At 43.3% G+C, this 23,051-nt stretch overlaps 1 protein-coding gene across 4 annotated transcripts in view; it reads left to right on the top strand.

The window, feature by feature from the left end:
- The window catches only part of LOC124139628 (histidine--tRNA ligase, cytoplasmic-like), a 43,960-nt gene that overhangs the window by 12,710 nt on the left and 8,199 nt on the right, over positions 1-23,051 (top strand). For 2 of the 4 annotated variants that reach the window (XM_048388350.1, XM_048388349.1), the window contains 8 exons: positions 8,038-8,124; positions 12,434-12,553; positions 13,604-13,699; positions 14,490-14,615; positions 15,531-15,638; positions 16,305-16,403; positions 16,687-16,780; positions 20,153-20,280. In XM_048388350.1, the coding sequence (XP_048244307.1) occupies positions 8,038-8,124; positions 12,434-12,553; positions 13,604-13,699; positions 14,490-14,615; positions 15,531-15,638; positions 16,305-16,403; positions 16,687-16,780; positions 20,153-20,280 (858 nt within the window). Of the gene's footprint in view, positions 1-981; positions 1,129-3,706; positions 3,878-8,037; positions 8,125-12,433; positions 12,554-13,603; positions 13,700-14,489; positions 14,616-15,530; positions 15,639-16,304; positions 16,404-16,686; positions 16,781-20,152; positions 20,281-23,051 lie in introns of those variants that run through there. The other 2 variants (XM_048388351.1, XM_048388348.1) reach the window with 2 other exon arrangements.

Here is a 23,051-nt window from a genome sequence, read left to right as displayed (position 1 = left end):
GATCTGTTGTGGAAAATAGATTAAATATCCTGCCTCTATCAAAAATCCTAGCCTTGTTAGTCAAGGGAGGTAATCCCCATCTCCTATTGTTCCCCCCTGGAAGGTGTGAGTGTGTCGTATAGTTTGATATTATTTGGCCATGAGTACTTTACGAATTGAGTCATGTCTCTCAGATCTTCCACAAAGCTATCGTAGCTAAAGAGATCGTAACTCCCATACTTTAACATAGACGTACAGCTGTCGTTTCGCTACAATTGCTTTTTGGAACGCGGCCCAGAAACATAAAATCATTTTGTCACCTTGTACAACAAACATAGGTTGCTGGGGACAGAGTTCGACCTGGAATCACCAAGGAATAGTGGGGCATCTCGCCAATGGCCGAGTTAGATTCCTAGTGTTGGTACATATCATGAAGCCCAATCCTGGTGTACATAGCTGCAATATTGCCGATGGCTGGGAATTTTATATACATATATGTGCCTATTCCCATCTTCCCAAGGCAAGAGAGTTAACTGACTATGTACGTCCAGTTTCCACCCTTGCCGAACTAGGCTGGAATTCCTGGGCTGGATCGTAGCGCCACCAGTGTCTATTATAAGTAATGTCCCTTCTATGTCCTTCCTATTGGCAAATCAGATTCCACCTCTCACATCACTTGCATTTGCTTCAAATAAAATGGCGGAGCCCAGTCAAGGCGAGGTGATAGATAATCAAAATCTATTTTGTGCAGTTTTCGAACCAGATGTCGATTTGGATTGGTCTATGCATAGACTTGTTAGTTCAGCCAAAATATAACTCCATAATTCCAGCCTAGATCGGCAAGGGTGGAAATTGGACTTTAGTAGTCAGTGAACTCCCTTGCATTGGGAAGATGACTTTTCCAGGCCTGCATGCCTGTCTGGAGTGAGGCTGTGTTGATGTGATGTAGCATGGTGAAGGGGGGTGTTTCTGCTAGCCTTGTCTACTGTTTATATTCACCAGAGTTGCTGAAAGAGTTCTTCTCTCCATTCCATATCCTCTGACCTTGTGATTGTGCTCACCATGTTGCCTCTCTGCCGATTTCATCGTCTGCTGTACCAAAAAAACAAACTACACCATTCTGCTCTGCGTTTCTTGTCATCTAACCAGGTAAGATATAGATTTGAGTGGATAGCATAGGTTCTAGCCCTCTATTATATGTAATGGGCAAATAAAATGGATCCGGTGGTCAAGCTCTGGTTGATTGGGTGTCATCGTGCCTATTGATAGTGTCAGAGGTTGCTCATGATGTGGACCACTGGTTTATCTGACCCAGATTAAAATAATGCTGTGTTATAGCTGGAATTTTGTTGATTTCTGCATAAAACAACAAACGGAATCGATAGAATGACAGTAGACCATCCTCGATTATCCAGTGTATTATGACCTTTCTGTTATGATTAATTACCATGACCATTTCAGCACTAGCTCTTCACATTAAAGCCAGTTCATGAGGTTCAAATGGCAGGATGCTAAAAATACTGTTCCAATCAAAAATACTTCCTTCAAAGTAATGTTTCAAGATATCTTTTATTCTTAATTTCTGAGGAAATTCAATGAACAGAGTAGTGTCACTTAGCTGTAAGGGCAGGGTTTGAAACTAACAGTTTTTGTCCACTAGTCCTAATAATGATAACATATAGCAAAACTCTTAAAATGGGCCAATTTCTACTAGTCCTTAGGATACCTTTGCTATTGGGCAGTTTGGTAAGGACTATAGGACTAGTGCCAATTTCTAACGCTGAAGGGTCAACTTGTCATGGGCTATGTGAAACATGACTTCCAATATATAAGGGAATAAGGAGCCATGTTTTTTATTTAGTTTTTTCTAAATGTTTATCTCACAGTAGGGTTAAAATATTTGTTACTTATCTCACGATAATCTCTGATCCCAATACCATTGCACTACATGTACTTCCTTTTAGCATTATTATCCTCTGTGTACCCTTATAGTAATACTCCCTGACCATTCATCTACATATACAGAAAATATGTGTGCATTCAATTAATTACCCAAGAACTAACCCCCCAAAACGTAAGAGATAAAAAGAGCTATCCATTGCCATTGGCATGGTAAGTAATTTTCTGACTTATCAATGGGGCTGTCATGGTGGATTAACTGGTTCAAGGCCAGAACCTTTGGTTATTATGTCGGATACAGTTACCAAGTTCCTTATCAGAGGATGGAAACTGCTTACAGATGTGCGGGAATCAGAACTCTTCCATTTGCTAACATGTTAAGTTTAAAATGAATTTTAAAGGTATTAAATCTAACTGAAGCTACTATATAGACCACATGGGGCGAATCTATATATCAATAAAGATGGAATTGATCAGATATATTACACAGTTCTCTTTTTTCAAATAACACATTTATACATTTGAACATTACGTAGAGACTTGTCAATAATTGGGGAGGGTGGGCATGAATGAAAACAAATGTTGCATAATGTGTTGGGGTGGGAGGGGAAATATAAGTCTCAGTGAATGAAAGGGGGACATTTTTATACGTATGTGACTCGGTTGATTGCATGTCATCGCAGTTGCATTGATCAATGCTCATGATATCACTCACTGGATTGTCTGGTCCAGACTCAATAAATTGCAGATCACTGTTATATGGCTGAAATGTTACATAACAAACAAACAAATGTGACATTATTTCTTAGTTCAGAAATACACCAGTCATTGCCAAGAGGAGAATTTTACTATGGTATAATCCCAATAACAGGGATTATCCTGAATCAGACTCCTGCTCGTACCACATCCAACCAATGGATTGTTCATCAGGTTAATAAGCTCTCGTTACACAAATGTCCCATACACTGAACGATTATGTAAATATTGTATAGAAAATGGTATATCTTTTATTGAAGATGAATTTCATGTTTTACTTGTATGTGAGCGTTATTCAGCCCTAAGAAATATGTATCTTAAACAGTATATCAAGTTTCAAACTGTAACTTCTTTTACTGAAATCATTTCATCAGAAAACTTTGATGTTGTATATAACACATGTTTATATCTATATAAAGTCCAACGGCTAAGAGAAACTTAAATCGACTACTTCCTTGGCATGCGTAGTTCATGCAATCAACCATTGTCTGTATTATGGGCCTATGGCCTTCTTACTGAATAAACTGTCTGTCTGTCTGTCTGTCTGTCTGTCTGTCGTTGCCTTGCCATACCTAACTGTGTCTATTTTGTAACAACTGATGCTTTGATAAAGATCAGTGAGATGGGAAACATAGAGTACAGAGCACAAACACTCACCATCTTCAGCTGTGGCTGTTTCCTCTCTGTGCCTGATGGCGAAATTCAAGTCTTGGCGTCAATGTTGCAACTTTCTTCTTATCATTCTTCTTAGGTTACATGAATTCTTTCAGATAAGCATAACCATTCATTGAAAGAAACAAGACCTACATGACCATCCCATAGATCTGATGAAATAAGGACACTTTGTATGCCCAGTTATCTGATTTCCCTTGTTGCCATAATGGATTCTTCCAGGACAGCCTATTGACTATTCCACTTGATTTATTCAGGGGGGTTAGGTAGTGATAAAGGAACATGTGGGTGACTCTCAGAGTTAATATTTAGGTCAGATAAGAGTCTGCAGTACTGCGTCACACATCCGTAATCTGAATGACCAAATTGGACAAATGATAAGATAGACTTCTATATGCGGCCATGTTGTGTCAGGACCGTGCACACATTCCGTGATATTCCCATACGTCGTAGAGTAGTACCCTGCCCAACCCCTGCACCCGCAATGGAGTGTTATGATGATGGTGGTGTTCATAAGAGCATCCGACTCAAAGACTCGGAAAGGTCCAAAAAGAAAGGCAAGAAAAATAAGGTAGGAAAAGAGTTGAGATCTGGCGATGTTTGCATTTTATCGACTGCTGGGACGACTTGTTTCAGCAGACTGTGACTTAAACCACTAGTCCAAAGCCTAGTCTAGTAAGATATTTTCTGCTCTAGGAAGAGCAGCTTGTGCTAGTCCATACTAATCACAGAAAAATATTTACTGAAAATAATGCCATGCAATGTGACTGAACAGTTTTGGGCACAGGCTGTTACAGTACATCTCTGATAGCCAAAACAGCATGCCATTCTTGGAGACTACAGATGTAGATTGGGAAGATTTGTCTTTGTTTGGATCATGTAAAGCAGGCATTTTTCAGGGTAGCTATCAGTAATACAATGTGTTATTCTCATTATGGAATCTTCATGCACGTGGTGATGATTGTGTTCATACTGCTTCCAAACCTTCATCATGCCCCAACCAGGCTTTGTCTAGTGTATTCTTTGGAGTCACCACTCACTGTGCAGAGTTCCCTCCCTTGGCCATGCCAGGATCCATGGCTCCTGTGTTTGAATCCCCACTTTGCCCCAGTTATCATTCTTGGTTCATGGTGAATGTGTACAATTTAACTATATATCAGCTTGTTTGTCCATCTGTATGTCTGTCTCCCCATCTGTCTGTAATCACATTTTGTCCAGATCATATCTAAAAAAATAATAGGTATTCTTTCATGAAACTTTGCACACAGTACCACGTTGTCAACTGGTGCCTCATGCTATTTAGGGATTTTTAGAATTTTTATTTTTTCCATATCCATGGCAACAAGTTAGACTTTGACTCTGTCATAGTGGTGTGTTTGTCTGGACGATATCTCTAAACATGCTAAAACTTGGCATCTCCTGATGACTCTTCTTACCTTTGTTGCCATTTTAAAAAAATTACATGCAAAGTTCAAACAATGTTAGGAACTTTGAAATGGCTATTTTTCTCTATAAACAAATGACAATAATATCAAGAATTGGATAACTTTCAGAAAGTGTCCAAAATACTCCGAGCCAGCTAGGATGGCAGTTTCAGTAGCCCATACAGAATTCCACTAGGCTTGGCTTGACAGGGTAGCAGGATTGGTAAACTGCGACAATGTATCAATGTTTTCGTGTTAGGCGTCAGCAGTGACAGATAAGCCTGTAGTGCTAGGGTGTGTCGTGTTATGGTCGTGATCCATTCCACCTGATTAGATAGGTGTGAGATGATGCAACAGTACCTGTAGATTTACTTCAGCCTGTTATCCACAACATGTCCTGTTCCAGCCATCGTGTTATACTGAAGGTACTTTAAACAACACATTTGTGTTGGAAAATGTCATTTTTTTAGAGAACTTTTTTTGACATTTACCTGTTTTCTGATAACACAGTTTTACGACTTGTCATGCTTATCTCAAGTCATCATGTTTGTTTACAAGACACTTTTGCCCTGTTACATATGAACACATTTTTTTCATCTTTTTTATTCTATATAAGTTTTTATAACCCTGTGAATCTTGATGGCACAGTTCCCAGTGATGGCATCTGGATAAGTAATGAAACAGTAAATCATCCTTAAAGTGTTGTAACCAGGGTAACAGATTTTGTGATGGTCCCTGGTGAACTACAAGTGTTCTGTTCTTCTGTTGGTCCCTGGTGAACTACAAGTGTTCTGTTCTTCTGTTGGTCTCTGGTGAACTACAAGTGTTCTGTTCTTCTGTTGGTCCCTGGTGAACTACAAGTGTTCTGTTCTTCTGTTGGTATCTGGTGAACTACAAGTGTTCTGTTCTTGTGATGGTCTCTGGTGAACTACAAGTGTTCTGTTCTTCTGTTGGTCTCTGGTGAACTACAAGTGTTCTGTTCTTCTGTTGGTCCCTGGTGAACTACAAGTGTTCTATTCTTGTGTTGGTCTCTGGTGAACTACAAGTGTTCTGTTCTTGTGATGGTCCCTGGTGAACTACAAGTGTTCTGTTCTTCTGTTGGTCCCTGGTGAACTACAAGTGTTCTGTTCTTCTGTTGGTCTCTGGTGAACTACAAGTGTTCTGTTCTTCTGTTGGTCCCTGGTGAACTACAAGTGTTCTGTTCTTCTGTTGGTATCTGGTGAACTACAAGTGTTCTGTTCTTGTGATGGTCTCTGGTGAACTACAAGTGTTCTGTTCTTCTGTTGGTCTCTGGTGAACTACAAGTGTTCTGTTCTTCTGTTGGTCCCTGGTGAACTACAAGTGTTCTGTTCTTCTGTTGGTCCCTGGTGAACTACAAGTGTTCTGTTCTTGTGTTGGTCTCTGGTGAACTACAAGTGTTCTGTTCTTGTGATGGTCCCTGGTGAACTACAAGTGTTCTGTTCTTCTGTTGGTCCCTGGTGAACTACAAGTGTTCTGTTCTTCTGTTGGTCTCTCGTGAACTACAAGTGTTCTGTTCTTGTGATGGTCCCTGGTGAACTACAAGTGTTCTGTTCTTGTGATGGTCCCTGGTGAACTACAAGTGTTCTGTTCTTGTGTTGGTCCCTGGTGAACTACAAGTGTTCTGTTCTTCTGTTGGTCCCTGGTGAACTACAAGTGTTCTGTTCTTCTGTTGGTCCCTGGTGAACTACAAGTGTTCTGTTCTTCTGTTGGTCCCTGGTGAACTACAAGTGTTCTGTTCTTCTTGTGATGGTCCCTGGTGAACTACAAGTGTTCTGTTCTTCTGTTGGTCCCTGGTGAACTACAAGTGTTCTGTTCTTCTGTTGGTCTCTGGTGAACTACAAGTGTTCTGTTCTTCTGTTGGTCCCTGGTGAACTACAAGTGTTCTGTTCTTCTGTTGGTCTCTGGTGAACTACAAGTGTTCTGTTCTTGTGATGGTCCCTGGTGAACTACAAGTGTTCTGTTCTTGTGATGGTCCCTGGTGAACTACAAGTGTTCTGTTCTTCTGTTGGTCTCTGGTGAACTACAAGTGTTCTGTTCTTCTTGTGATGGTCCCTGGTGAACTACAAGTGTTCTGTTCTTCTGTTGGTCCCTGGTGAACTACAAGTGTTCTGTTCTTCTGTTGGTCTCTGGTGAACTACAAGTGTTCTGTTCTTGTGATGGTCCCTGGTGAACTACAAGTGTTCTGTTCTTGTGATGGTCCCTGGTGAACTACAAGTGTTCTGTTCTTCTGTTGGTCTCTGGTGAACTACAAGTGTTCTGTTCTTGTGATGGTCCCTGGTGAACTACAAGTGTTCTGTTCTTCTGTTGGTCCCTGGTGAACTACAAGTTTTCTGTTCTTCTGTTGGTCTCTGGTGAACTACAAGTGTTCTGTTCTTGTGATGGTCCCTGGTGAACTACAAGTGTTCTGTTCTTCTGTTGGTCCCTGGTGAACTACAAGTGTTCTGTTCTTCTGTTGGTCTCTGGTGAACTACAAGTGTTCTGTTCTTGTGATGGTCCCTGGTGAACTACAAGTGTTCTGTTCTTCTGTTGGTCTCTGGTGAACTACAAGTGTTCTGTTCTTGTGATGGTCCCTGGTGAACTACAAGTGTTCTGTTCTTCTGTTGGTCCCTGGTGAACTACAAGTGTTCTGTTCTTCTGTTGGTCTCTGGTGAACTACAAGTGTTCTGTTCTTGTGATGGTCCCTGGTGAACTACAAGTGTTCTGTTCTTCTGTTGGTCTCTGGTGAACTACAAGTGTCATGTTCTTGTGTTGGTCCCTGGTCAACTCCAAGTGTCGTGTTCTTGTGATGGTCCATTGTGAACTACAGGTCACATGTTCTTGAGTTGGTCTCTGGTGAACTACAGGTCACATGTTTTTGTGTTTGTCTGTGATGAACTACAGGTCACATGTTCTTGTGTTTGTCTGTGATGAACTACAGGTCACATGTTCTTGTGTTTGTCTGTGATGAACTACAGGTCACATGTTCTTGTGTTTGTCTGTGATGAACTACAGGTCACATGTTCTTGAGTTGGTCTGTGATGAACTACAGGTCACATGTTCTTGAGTTGGTCTGTGATGAACTACAGGTCACATGTTCTTGAGTTGGTCTGTGATGAACTACAGGTCACATGTTCTTGAGTTGGTCTGTGATGAACTACAGGTCACATGTTCTTGAGTTGGTCTGTGATGAACTACAGGTCACATGTTCTTGAGTTGGTCTGTGATGAACTACAGGTCACATGTTCTTGAGTTGATCTCTGAAGAGTACTACTCACAAATACAGTTCTCAGTTTCATTTATGTTTCAGATAGGAGAAGAAGTTGCCAAATTATTAGAATTAAAAGCACAGCTTGGTGATGATGGCCCCAAAAAGTTTGTTCTCAAAACCGCCAAGGTAAGTGAATGGAATTAACTGCAATTAATCATAATGTTAATTAGGAAATAAACATTCTGTGTTTTGGGTGTAAAGACTGACAGACTGTCATGGAACAGCTGACAGAGTGACATGGAACAGTTGACAGACTGACATGGAACAGCTGACAGAGTGACATGGAACAGCTGACAGACTGACATGGAACAGTTGACAGACTGACATGAAATAGTTGACAGTGACATGGAATAGTTGACAGACTGACATGGAACAGTTGACAGACTGACATGGAACAGCTGACAGAGTGACATGGAATAGTTGACAGACTGACATGGAACAGCTGACAGAGTGACATGGAATAGTTGACAGACTGACATGGAACAGCTGACAGAGTGACATGGAATAGTTGACAGACTGACATGGAACAGCTGACAGAGTGACATGGAATAGTTGACAGACTGACATGGAATAGTTGACAGACTGACATGGAACAGCTGACAGAGTGACATGGAACAGCTGACAGAGTGACATGGAATAGTTGACAGACTGACATGGAACAGCTGACAGAGTGACATGGAATAGTTGACAGACTGACATGGAATAGTTGACAGAGTGACATGGAATAGTTGACAGACTGACATGGAACAGCTGACAGAGTGACATGGAATAGTTGACAGTGACATGGAATAGTTGACAGACTGACATGGAATAGTTGACAGACTGACATGGAACAGCTGACAGAGTGACATGAAATAGTTGACAGTGACATGGAATAGTTGACAGACTGACATGGAACAGTTGACAGACTGACATGGAATAGTTGACAGACTGACATGGAATAGTTGACAGAGTGACATGAAATAGTTGACAGTGACATGGAATAGTTGACAGACTGACATGGAACAGTTGACAGACTGACATGGAACAGCTGACAGACTGACATGGAATAGTTGACAGACTGACATGGAATAGTTGACAGACTGACATGAAATAGTTGACAGACTGACATGGAATAGTTGACAGACTGACATGGAACAGTTGACAGACTGACATGGAACAGCTGACAGAGTGACATGGAATAGTTGACAGACTGACATGGAACAGCTGACAGAGTGACATGGAATAGTTGACAGACTGACATGGAACAGCTGACAGAGTGACATGGAATAGTTGACAGACTGACATGGAATAGTTGACAGACTGACATGGAACAGCTGACAGAGTGACATGGAATAGTTGACAGACTGACATGGAATAGTTGACAGACTGACATGGAACAGCTGACAGAGTGACATGGAACAGCTGACAGAGTGACATGGAATAGTTGACAGACTGACATGGAACAGCTGACAGAGTGACATGGAATAGTTGACAGACTGACATGGAATAGTTGACAGACTGACATGGAATAGTTGACAGAGTGACATGGAATAGTTGACAGACTGACATGGAATAGTTGACAGACTGACATGGAACAGCTGACAGAGTGACATGGAACAGTTGACAGACTGACATGGAACAGCTAACAGAGTGACATGGAATAGTTGACAGACTGACATGGAATAGTTGACAGACTGACATGAAATAGTTGACAGTGACATGGAATAGTTGACAGACTGACATGGAACAGTTGACAGACTGACATGGAACAGCTGACAGAGTGACATGGAATAGTTGACAGACTGACATGGAACAGCTGACAGAGTGACATGGAATAGTTGACAGACTGACATGGAACAGCTGACAGAGTGACATGGAATAGTTGACAGACTGACATGGAATAGTTGACAGAGTGACATGGAATAGTTGACAGACTGACATGGAACAGCTGACAGAGTGACATGGAATAGTTGACAGTGACATGGAATAGTTGACAGACTGACATGGAATAGTTGACAGACTGACATGGAACAGCTGACAGAGTGACATGGAATAGTTGACAGACTGACATGGAACAGCTGACAGAGTGACATGGAATAGTTGACAGAGTGACATGGAATAGTTGACAGACTGACATGAAATAGTTGACAGATTGACATGGAATAGTTGACAGACTGACATGGAACAGCTGACAGACTGACATGGAATAGTTGACAGACTGACATGGAATAATTGACAGACTGACATGGAACAGCTGACAGAGTGACATGGAATAGTTGACAGACTGACATGGAACAGCTGACAGAGTGACATGGAATAGTTGACAGACTGACATGGAACAGTTGACAGACTGACATGGAACAGCTGACAGACTGACATGGAATAGTTGACAGACTGACATGGAATAGTTGACAGACTGACATGGAACAGCTGACAGAGTGACATGGAATAGTTGACAGACTGACATGGAATAATTGACAGACTGACATGGAACAGCTGACAGACTGACATGGAATAGTTGACAGACTGACATGGAACAGCTGACAGAGTGACATGGAATAGTTGACAGACTGACATGGAACAGTTGACAGACTGACATGGAACAGCTGACAGACTGACATGGAATAGTTGACAGACTGACATGGAATAGTTGACAGAGTGACATGGAACAGCTGACAGAGTGACATGGAATAGTTGACAGACTGACATGGAACAGCTGACAGAGTGACATGGAATAGTTGACAGTGACATGGAATAGTTGACAGACTGACATGGAACAGTTGACAGACTGACATGGAACAGGTGACAGAGTGACATGGAATAGTTGACAGACTGACATGGAACAGCTGACAGAGTGACATGGAATAGTTGACAGACTGACATGGAACAGCTGACAGAGTGACATGGAATAGTTGACAGACTGACATGGAATAGTTGACAGACTGACATGGAATAGTTGACAGACTGACATGGAACAGTTGACAGACTGACATGGAACAGTTGACAGAGTGACATGGAATAGTTGACAGACTGACATGGAATAGTTGACAGACTGACATGGAACAGCTGACAGAGTGACATGGAACAGCTGACAGAGTGACAAGGAATAGTTGACAGACTGACATGGAACAGCTGACAGAGTGACATGGAATAGTTGACAGACTGACATGGAATAGTTGACAGACTGACATGGAATAGTTGACAGAGTGACATGGAATAGTTGACAGACTGACATGGAATAGTTGACAGACTGACATGGAACAGCTGACAGAGTGACATGGAACAGTTGACAGACTGACATGGAACAGCTGACAGAGTGACATGGAATAGTTGACAGACTGACATGGAACAGCTGACAGAGTGACATGGAATAGTTGACAGTGACATGGAATAGTTGACAGACTGACATGGAACAGTTGACAGACTGACATGGAACAGGTGACAGAGTGACATGGAATAGTTGACAGACTGACATGGAACAGCTGACAGAGTGACATGGAATAGTTGACAGACTGACATGGAACAGCTGACAGAGTGACATGGAATAGTTGACAGACTGACATGGAATAGTTGACAGACTGACATGGAATAGTTGACAGACTGACATGGAACAGTTGACAGACTGACATGGAACAGTTGACAGACTGACATGGAACAGCTGACAGACTGACATGGAATAGTTGACAGACTGACATGGAATAGTTGACAGACTGACATGGAACAGCTGACAGAGTGACATGGAATAGTTGACAGACTGACATGGAACAGCTGACAGAGTGACATGGAATAGTTGACAGACTGACATGGAACAGCTGACAGAGTGACATGGAATAGTTGACAGAGTGACATGGAATAGTTGACAGACTGACATGGAACAGCTGACAGACTGACATGGAATAGTTGACAGACTGACATGGAATAGTTGACAGACTGACATGGAACAGCTGACAGAGTGACATGGAATAGTTGACAGACTGACATGGAATAATTGACAGACTGACATGGAATAGTTGACAGACTGTGACTAGAATAGGATGACAAAATTACTTCGCACTTTGCATCATGATTTTGAAAGATTTAAGTTTAGTGTAAACTAAATGTTTTCATTACATAAGCCATGTTTTAAGTGGAAATTCACCAAACAGGATGACAAGCTGCCAACACCTTAAAGTGTTGGATATTGCTCTGAATATTTATGCACAGCCTGGATACTGGGTCGTACATGATGCATCAGTGTATCTGACTCGTCCCGCCCACCCTCACCATGATGCTGTATGACGCTTTTATGACGCTTGTATGATGCTGTATGACGCTGTATGACGCTGTATGATGCTGTATGACGCTGTACTATGCTGTATGATGCTGTACTATGCTGTATGATGCTGTATGATGCTGTATGACTCTGTATGATGCTGTATTATCCCCTGCTGTCTATACACGCCTGTGTTATCAGGGCACCCGGGACTACAGCCCCCAGCAGATGGCCATCAGGGAAGGAGTCTTCAACAAAATCATCAAAACTTTCAAGCGCCACGGAGCCGAGACCATAGACACACCAGTATTTGAACTAAAGGTAGCAACAGCCTGCATCATGGGGCATTTTGGCTGCGTTTTCTCTGATTTAATATTCAATATACACAATTATTTACATTACTGCACTATTTGATAGATATAGAGTTGTGTAAGTGACGTCCATCAGGACAAATGCTGGTGGTCCTAGCACTATTCTTTCAATTCACTCTGTTACTTTGAACAGAATCAATGACCAGAAACTATGTTCATTTGTTTGTTTGTTGGTTTGTTGGTTTGTTGTTTTACGCCGCACTCAGCAATATTCCAGCCATATGATGGCGGTCTGTACATTATCAAGTCTTGACCAGACAATTTAGTAATTGATATCATGAGCATCGATCCACGCAATTGGGTTACGATGACATGCATCAACCAAGTCAACGAGCCTGACCACCCGATACTGTTAGTCGCCTCTGACGACAAACATAGTCGCCTTACATGGCAAGCATGTGTTGCTGAAGACCTATTCTACCCCCGATCTTCACGGGTTACATAGAAACTGCTGAGTATTACTTAGTTGTCGGCATCATTGACCAGAAAAGTCTGTAACACAAGCAAATAACGGTGCCCATCATGAAAGATGATAGCGTCAGCTGATATGTTGTAAGTTTTATAGTGTATCATACTCTGTATGTATACCGTATTCGACGTAGTAAGCGCCCCGCTCTAATAAGCGCCCACAGCGATATTTGCTAATATATTGGCAAGTGAACAATCCCAATTAGCACCCCTTCCGATTGATCAATGTACACAAGACTTATTTATTCATGTAAAATACGCACTCGTGTGTTATATGCACCTTTAATTATGGGCAATTAAATTCTGGAAAAATATATCTGTCGTATATAAACAGTTCAGGCCGTCCGCATAAACCTCAAAATTTATCTTTCATCATTTATCTTTTTTCCATCAAAATAATATTCTAATAAGAGCCCCTTATTTCTAATTTTGAGAGCGCCCTGGGCGCTTATTACGTCGAATACGGTATTATTGATGGTTATCTTGCCATACGCCAGATATTTATACTTTGTTATGTTATGTCTTGTTTCAGGAAACACTGACAGGGAAATATGGTGAAGACTCCAAACTTATATATGACCTGGCAGACCAAGGGGGAGAACTCTTGTCTCTCCGCTATGACCTCACTGTATCCTTGCCCTCGTACTGTTCATGGCTTCATCTTTATGGCTGTAGGAAACAGAACTGTAACATTTGTTTTGTCTGTGATTTCAGGGGGCACAGAATTAGCTGTGCAGAGTTACATCCCTTAGACGTGCCAGAAACCTATGGTATGGGAGTTGAGGGTTGTAGTGCTTCGATCACATTGTGGACCAACATCCTAGTGTAACTGTCTGAATGTGTGTCGTCATTGACTATTGTCAGACCACTAGCTATTGTATTGTATTGTTTGTTGTTTAACGCCGCACTCAGCAATATTCCAGCTATATGAAGGCGGTCTGTAAATAATCGAGTTTGGACCAGTCAATCCAGTGATTTATATCCTGGCAATGGTTCAAGACACTGGGGATAAAATGACCTGCATCAACCAGGTCAGCGAGCCTGACCACCCGATCCCGTTAGTCGCTTTTTATGGCAAGCATGGGTTGCAGAAGACCAGTTCTACCCCGGATCTTCACGGGTCTGACCACTGGCTAGGCCTGTCCTGTTTTGAAGTACTGTAAATTTTTAAATAAATGCATCTCCAAATTAATGTGAAGCGAGGCCATCTTATTGCTGAGTCATTTTGGAGAAATAAATGTGAAGTTTGAATTAATGCAAGCGAAAACCACCCGCAATTTTTTCGCATTTATTCCACTTTCACATTAATGTCAAGATTTACAGTTTGAACAATTACAAGTGGCCCATAATCTTTTTTAACATGATTAATCATAGATAATAGTTGTCCACTCTGAAACATGACCCTTAACGTATGTCAGGTGCCTTTTGCACGCTATTTAGCCATGAACAAAATTTCCAACATCAAACGCTACCACATTGCCAAAGTGTACCGCCGCGACAACCCGGCCATGACAAGAGGGAGGTACCGGGAGTTCTACCAGTGTGTAAGTAGTCAAGTCACAGTCCACTTGCTGCCTCGCACAGCTGGTCACAGGGTCACCTGATAGATGCATTTCTAGTTACTGTTAAAAATATCATCTGAAGACATTGACGAAATCTTACCAGTAAAGCAGATACATGCATATTGAAGAAATCATTGTACATTGTATCTGAAATTGTAACTGGAAAACAGATTTTTACAAATTAGGAAAATAAAACTTTTGTTTTACTCCTGTCAAGTCTGACAAGCTTCAGTAACAAAACAAAACTATACCATGGTCTTATGGGTCAGTATGGGTCAGTAAGTGACCCTTTTTTAACTTGCATGACACAAACAACATGATTTCTTTATTTCACCAAACTGACAATAATTTTGAATGTTTAGATTTATGTTTTCAAAAATGTGTTTATTTTTCGTTAGACCACTGATACTTTTTCTTTCTTTCTGTTGGCGACCGCCTCCGTGGTCTAGTGGTAGAGCGTCCGCCCGGAGAGCGGAAGGTCCTGGGTTCAAACCCCGACCGCATCATACCAAAAGATGTTAAAAGAAGGTACTTGTTGTTACCCTGTCTGGCGCTCTGCATTAAGGGGCTAAAACAAGGACTGTTCGGCTCGGAGTCAGTATACTGTGTCTGAGTGGGGTATTCATGTTAAACTGCGGCATGGTATCTCAGTGAGCTAGCACTATAAATCGGCATCAGTCCGGACTAGTACAAGCACACACACACACACACACACACACACACACACACACACACACACACACACACACACTATATGCACGTCGCTATATAAGTGCAATAATCTTTGACGCGACGTTAAACCCCATTTCACCTCACCTCACCTCACCTCACCTTTCTTTCTGTTAAAGTAAGCCATGTAATTAGCAAAAGGGTTATGTTGGTGCCTCTGTGTTGCAGGATTTTGATATTGCGGGCCAATACGACGGTATGATACCAGATGCTGAGTGTATAAAAATTGTAGTGGAAATCCTGGAATCACTAGAATTGGGAGACTTTGTAGTCAAGGTGAGTTAACACTGGACACTATGTGATGAAGGTGAATCTCCTCATCATTTGTCAACTGTATAAGTTCTTGCTGAACGGGGGGCACGGGTGGCCCAGTCGTCTAAGGCTCCCGATACGCTGTGCAGAGTTGCGTCCCCTGGGCAGAAACCTATGATTGTGGGTTCGAATCCCAGTTCGCCCCGATTATGTTTCTAGGTTTGTCAGCACCATACCTGTGCTCGTGGGTTTCACCAAAGCGGTAAACGTCTAAGACCTGCATCACTTCGGGCTTTCCTCCCACATTAAGCTGACACGCCGTGATATGACTGGAATACTGTTAAAAGCGGCGTAAAACACAACTCACTCACTCACTCTTGCTGAACGATCACACAGCTATATATTCCTATATTTAACAGTTGGCTATTTCATAGTCATGAAGATCAATGAATATTTATAGGACTGTTCTGTAAGAATTTGCAATACACAAAACGATTGATATGATTATTGAATGAATGAAGGTTTTGGGAACCGTTCCACAAAGTGATGTTAGTGCTACAACTATTGTAAGCCTGTGTTAACCAGTTAAAGTATGTGAGTTACAATCGTCGTGGCGCTAAGACCACTACGTGGAAGGATGCCCAGGACGATAATGTGATGACTGACCACTGACATCATCTCTCTGCTCAGGTAAATCATCGGAAGCTGCTAGACGGAATGTTTGCGGCGTGCGGTGTCCCAGATGACAAGTTCCGAACAATCTGCTCAGCTGTAGATAAACTAGATAAGGTAACATTGTTTACAGTATTTGTATTTAACATTCAGATAAAAAGAATGGCAGAAAAAAACTTTATGAATTTAAACCATGAACTTTCTTAGCTTTGATTTGAAACTTCATTTATTATCATGAGATAATCAGTCACTGGATTGTCTGGCCCAGACTGGATTATATACAGGTCAATGTGATATACCTGGAATATACAAACATTACTAAACAAACAAACAAAATGTAGCCTTATCTGCCATGGACATGTGTTGAAAATTTACAGTAGATTGTATATACTATTTGTAGACCTTCTGGGATGACGTGAGAGCGGAGATGATTGATGAGAAGGGTCTGGATGCAGCAGCAGCGGACAAGATAGGAGGCTACGTCAGATGCTCAGGTACACCTTGATACACCTTGATACACCTTGATAATCAGGTAACACTGTCTGGCCACCTTGATACTCAGGTAACACTGTCTGGCCACCTTGATACTCAGGTAACACTGACTGGCCATCTTGATAATCAGGTAACACTGTCTGGCCATCTTGATAATCAGGTAACACTGTCTGGCCATCTTGATACTCAGGTAACACTGTCTGGCCATCTTGATACTCAGGTAATGCTGTCTGGCCACCTTGATAATCAGGTAACGCTGTCTGGCCACCTTGATAATCAGGTAACACTGTCTGGCCACCTTGATACTCAGGTAACACTGACTGGCCACCTTGATAATCAGGTAACACTGTCTGGCCATCTTGATAATCAGGTAACACTGACTGGCCACCTTGATACTCAGGTAACACTGTCTGGCCATCTTGATAATCAGGTAACACTGCCTGGCCACCTTGATAATCAGGTAACACTGACTGGCCACCTTGATAATCAGGTAACGCTGTCTGGCCACCTTGATACTCAGGTAACGCTGTCTGGCCATCTTGATACTCAGGTAACACTGTCTGGCCACCTTGATAATCAGGTAACACTCTCTGGCCACCTTGATACTCAGGTAACACTGTCTGACCACCTTGATAATCGGGTAACACTGTCTGGCCACCTTGATAATCCGGTAACACTGTCTGGCCACCTTGATACTCAGGTAACACTGACTGGCCACCTTGACACTCAGGTAACGCTGTCTGGCCACCTTGATAATCAGGTAACACTGTCTGGCCACCTTGATACTCAGGTAACACTGACTGGCCACCTTGATACTCAGGTAACACTGACTGGCCACCTTGATACTCAGGTAACACTGTCTGACCACCTTGATACTCAGGTAACACTGTCTGGCCACCTTGATAATCGGGTAACACTGTCTGGCCACCTTGATACTCAGGTAACACTGACTGGCCACCTTGATACTCAGGTAACGCTGTCTGGCCACCTTGATAATCAGGTAACACTGACTGGCCACCTTGATACTCAGGTAACGCTGTCTGGCCACCTTGATACTCAGGTAACGCTGTCTGGCCACCTTGATACTCAGGTAACACTGTCTGGCCACCTTGATACTCAGGTAACACTGTCTGGCCACCTTGATACTCAGGTAACACTGTCTGGCCATCTTGATAATCAGGTAATGCTGTCTGGCCATCTTGATACTCAGGTAGCACTGTCTGGCCACCTTGATAATCAGGTAACACTCTCTGGCCACCTTGATAATCAGGTAACGCTGTCTGGCCACCTTGATAATCAGGTAACACTGACTGGCCACCTTGATACTCAGGTAACGCTGTCTGGCCACCTTGATACTTAGGTAACGCTGTCTGGCCACCTTGATACTCAGGTAACGCTGTCTGGCCACCTTGATACTCAGGTAACACTGACTGGCCACCTTGATACTCAGGTAACGCTGTCTGGCCACCTTGATACTCAGGTAACGCTGTCTGGCCACCTTGATACTCAGGTAACGCTGTCTGGCCACCTTGATACTCAGGTAACACTGTCTTGCCACCTTGATACTCAGGTAACACTGACTGGCCACCTTGATACTCAGGTAATGCTGTCTGGCCACCTTGATACTCAGGTAACGCTGCCTGGCCACCTTGATAATCAGGTAACGCTGTCTGGCCACCTTGATAATCAGGTAACACTGTCTGGCCACCTTGATACTCAGGTAACACTGACTGGCCACCTTGATAATCAGGTAACACTGTCTGGCCACCTTGATAATCAGGTAACGGTGTCTGGCCACCTTGATACTCAGGTAACACTGTCTGGCCACCTTGATAATCAGGTAACACGGTCTGGCCACCTTGATACTCAGGTAACACTGTCTGGCCACCTTGATAATCAGGTAATGCTGTCTGGCCACCTTGATAATCAGGTAACGGTGTCTGGCCACCTTGATACTCAGGTAACACTGTCTGGCCGACGTTGATAATCAGGTAACACGGTCTGGCCACCTTGATACTCAGGTAACGCTGTCTGGCCACCTTGATAATCAGGTAACGCTGCCTGGTCACCTTGATACTCAGGTAACGCTGTCTGGTCACCTTGATACTCAGGTAACGCTGTCTGGCCATCTTGATACTCAGGTAACACTGTCTGGCCACCTTGATAATCAGGTAACACTGTCTGGCCACCTTGATAATCAGGTAACACTGTCTGGCCATCTTGATACTCAGGTAACACTGTCTGGCCATCTTGATAATCAGGTAACACTGTTTGGCCACCTTGATAATCAGGTAACACTGACTGGCCACCTTGATACTCAGGTAACACTGTCTGGCCACCTTGATAATCAGGTAACACTGACTGGCCACCTTGATAATCAGGTAACACTGTCTGGCCACCTTGATACTCAGGTAACGCTGCCTGGCCACCTTGATACTCAGGTAACGCTGTCTGGCCACCTTGATAATCAGGTAACACTGTCTGGCCACCTTGATAATCAGGTAACACTGACTGGCCACCTTGATAATCAGGTAACGCTGCCTGGCCACCTTGATAATCAGGTAACGGTGTCTGGCCACCTTGATACTCAGGTAACGGTGCCTGGCCACCTTGATACTCAGGTAACGCTGCCTGGCCACCTTGATAATCAGGTAACGGTGTCTGGCCACCTTGATACTCAGGTAACGGTGTCTGGCCACCTTGATACTCAGGTAACGCTGCCTGGCCACCTTGATACTCAGGTAACGGTGTCTGGCCACCTTGATAATCAGGTAACGCTGCCTGGCCACCTTGATAATCAGGTAACGGTGTCTGGCCACCTTGATACTCAGGTAACGGTGCCTGGCCACCTTGATACTCAGGTAACGCTGTCTGGCCACCTTGATACTCAGGTAACGCTGCCTGGCCACCTTGATAATCAGGTAACACTGTCTGGCCATCTTGATAATCAGGTAACACTGTCTGGCCACCTTGATACTCAGGTAACGGTGTCTGGCCACCTTGATAATCAGGTAACGCTGCCTGGCCACCTTGATAATCAGGTAACGGTGTCTGGCCACCTTGATACTCAGGTAACGGTGCCTGGCCACCTTGATACTCAGGTAACGCTGTCTGGCCACCTTGATACTCAGGTAACGCTGCCTGGCCACCTTGATAATCAGGTAACACTGTCTGGCCATCTTGATAATCAGGTAACACTGTCTGGCCACCTTGATACTCAGGTAACGCTGTCTGGCCACCTTGATACTCAGGTAACGCTGTCCAATTTTAAGGGTTTTGCGATATGTTATCAGTATAAGGACTAGTGGACTAAAACTGTAAGCTTCTATTGCTGAATAGGTGAGCAGTACTGATTGAGTTGTCTTCCCTTGTAGGTGGCATTGACAAGATCAATGAGCTGCTGAAGGACGAGGCCCTGAAGAGTCAGAAGCTGGCAGTGCAGGGCCTGGAGGACCTGAAGCTCCTCTTGCAGTACTGTGACCTGTTCGGGATCTCTCACAGGGTCAGTCCTTAACTTGCTAGTGCTACCTCCCCGTTACATGCAGTACTGTGACATGTTCGGGATCCCTCACAGGGTCAGTCCTTAACTTGCTAGTGCTACCTCCCCGTTACATGCAGTACTGTGACCTGTTCGGGATCTCACACAGGGTCAGTCCTTTACTTGCTAGTGCTACCTCCCCGTTACATGCAGTACTGTGACCTGTTCGGGATCTCTCACAGGGTCAGTCCTTTACTTGAAAGTGCTACCTCCCCGTTACATGCAGTACTGTGACCTGTTCGGGATCTCTCACAGGGTCAGTCCTTAACTTGCTAGTGCTACCTCCCCGTTACATGCAGTACTGTGACATGTTCGGGATCCCTCACAGGGTCAGTCCTTAACTTGCTAGTGCTACCTCCCCGTTACATGCAGTACTGTGACCTGTTCGGGATCTCACACAGGGTCAGTCCTTTACTTGCTAGTGCTATCTCCCCGTTACATGCAGTACTGTGACCTGTTCGGGATCTCTCACAGGGTCAGTCCTTAACTTGCTAGTGCTATCTCCCCGTTACATGCAGTACTGTGACCTGTTCGGGATCTCTCACAGGGTCAGTCCTTAACTTGCTAGTGCTATCTCCCCGTTACATGCAGTACTGTGACCTGTTCGGGATCTCTCACAGGGTCAGTCCTTTACTTGCTAGTACTACCTCCCCATTACATGCAGTACTGTGACCTGTTCGGGATCTCTCACAGGGTCAGTCCTTTACTTGATAGAGCTACCTCCCCGTTACATGCAGTACTGTGACCTGTTCGGGATCTCTCACAGGGTCAGTCCTTTACTTGCTAGTGCTACCTCCCCGTTACATGCAGTACTGTCACCTGTTCGGGATCTCTCACAGGGTCAGTCCTTTACTTGCTAGTACTACCTCCCCATTACATGCAGTACTGTCACCTGTTCGGGATCTCACACAGGGTCAGTCCTTTACTTGCTAGTGCTATCTCCCCGTTACATGCAGTACTGTGACCTGTTCGGGATCTCTCACAGGGTCAGTCCTTAACTTGCTAGTGCTATCTCCCCGTTACATGCAGTACTGTGACCTGTTCGGGATCTCTCACAGGGTCAGTCCTTAACTTGCTAGTGCTATCTCCCCGTTACATGCAGTACTGTGACCTGTTCGGGATCTCTCACAGGGTCAGTCCTTTACTTGCTAGTACTACCTCCCCATTACATGCAGTACTGTCACCTGTTCGGGATCTCTCACAGGGTCAGTCCTTTACTTGCTAGTACTACCTCCCCATTACATGCAGTACTGTGACCTGTTCGGGATCTCTCACAGGGTCAGTCCTTTACTTGATAGTGCTACCTCTCTGTTACATGCAGGATCCGAGTTCCAACTCTTCTTCAGAGTTCTATGTGTAAGAGGCGTGTTTAATATATGTTGACAGTAGGTATTACCGGTAGTATTTGGAGACAATTATAAAGTCTTTACTGTTTGACAACATGGGCAACAGGTGGTTTTGTGATGTTCATGGTATGGATGAATGATCTATCATGTTCCAACTCGTGAATGTTTGCCAGATCAGGGCTCAGTTTAAGGAACTTGATGAAACTTGCACCAGGCTCATGCTGACATGAAAACCTGCTTGCACCAGATAAAACCAGTTTGCATCCTGGTCCCATTAAATCTATCAGCATTGAAACACAGATGCATATACTCATCTAAATTAATAAAATCTCAACTCTCTGATGACTGTCATGATTTAACATGAATTAATGATGTATTGCTGTAAAAGTTAATAGGAACATATTCACATAATCTTAAAGTTTTAATGACATCAAGTCCAAGAGAGCATGACAAATGACACATAACACAGGGATTAGTGATGTATGCTTCATATTACGTGCAATTGGTGCATGTAGACATAAATGTTTTAATAATAGGTTGCACTGGTGCATGTTTTATATGGCTAAATCAAGCGTCGCAGATCCAGTCTTGATCATGTACAGACAGCCATGGTGTAGCTCTATTACATCTTACCTTACAGTTACAAATAAATGTTGGATTCTGATTGGCCGAGACCCGTTCTATGATTTTTAGTGTACCCCTCAAACACGTAAGGTACATTTCTAATGTTCCCTGCTCGATTTGCTGAACTGTTAGCATTACATTTGCAACATACCAACCACAAGTTTGTAGCTCAAAGTTAATTATTTGACACACAATTTTCCAGATATTTACAATATATTTTCCAAATGAAATTGATCTAGGTTGGTTGGTTGGTTGGTTTGTTGTTTAACGCCGCACTCAGCTATATGACGGCGGTCTGTAAATAATTGAGTCTGGACCAGACAATCCAGTGATTTACATCATGAACATTGATCCACGCAATTGGGATCGATGACATGCATCAACCAACTCAGCGAGCCTGACCACCCGATCCCGTTAGTTGCCTTTTACAACAAGCATAGTCGCCTTTTACGGCAAGCATGGGTTGCTGAAGACCTATTCTACCCCGGATCTTCACGGGTCGAAATTGATCTAGGAGAAATAACTTTGTTAGTTTTCTGTCTTCTACATTTTTTCTATGAATGTGAAAAATGAATTGTGGTGTAACTGTGGTATTCTTACTGATTCAGACCAAAACATGCATGCATCACATATCTGCAATATTATTAGGTGTGCGGTAAGATTAATTCGTTGTCTACCGGTCCCTCGGCATGACATGGGTTGTGTACCCTCTATGTTAGTGGGGGCGGTCGGGTAGCCTAGTGGTTGAAGCGTTCGCTCGTCACG

This window comes from Haliotis rufescens, unplaced genomic scaffold, assembly GCF_023055435.1.
Source record: "Haliotis rufescens isolate VD_foot unplaced genomic scaffold, xgHalRufe1.0.p SCAF_7, whole genome shotgun sequence".
Classification (NCBI taxonomy): Eukaryota; Metazoa; Mollusca; class Gastropoda; order Lepetellida; family Haliotidae; genus Haliotis; species Haliotis rufescens.
The sequence above is the reverse complement of the archived record's forward strand: the minus strand, read 5'-3'. Positions and strand labels throughout refer to the sequence as shown.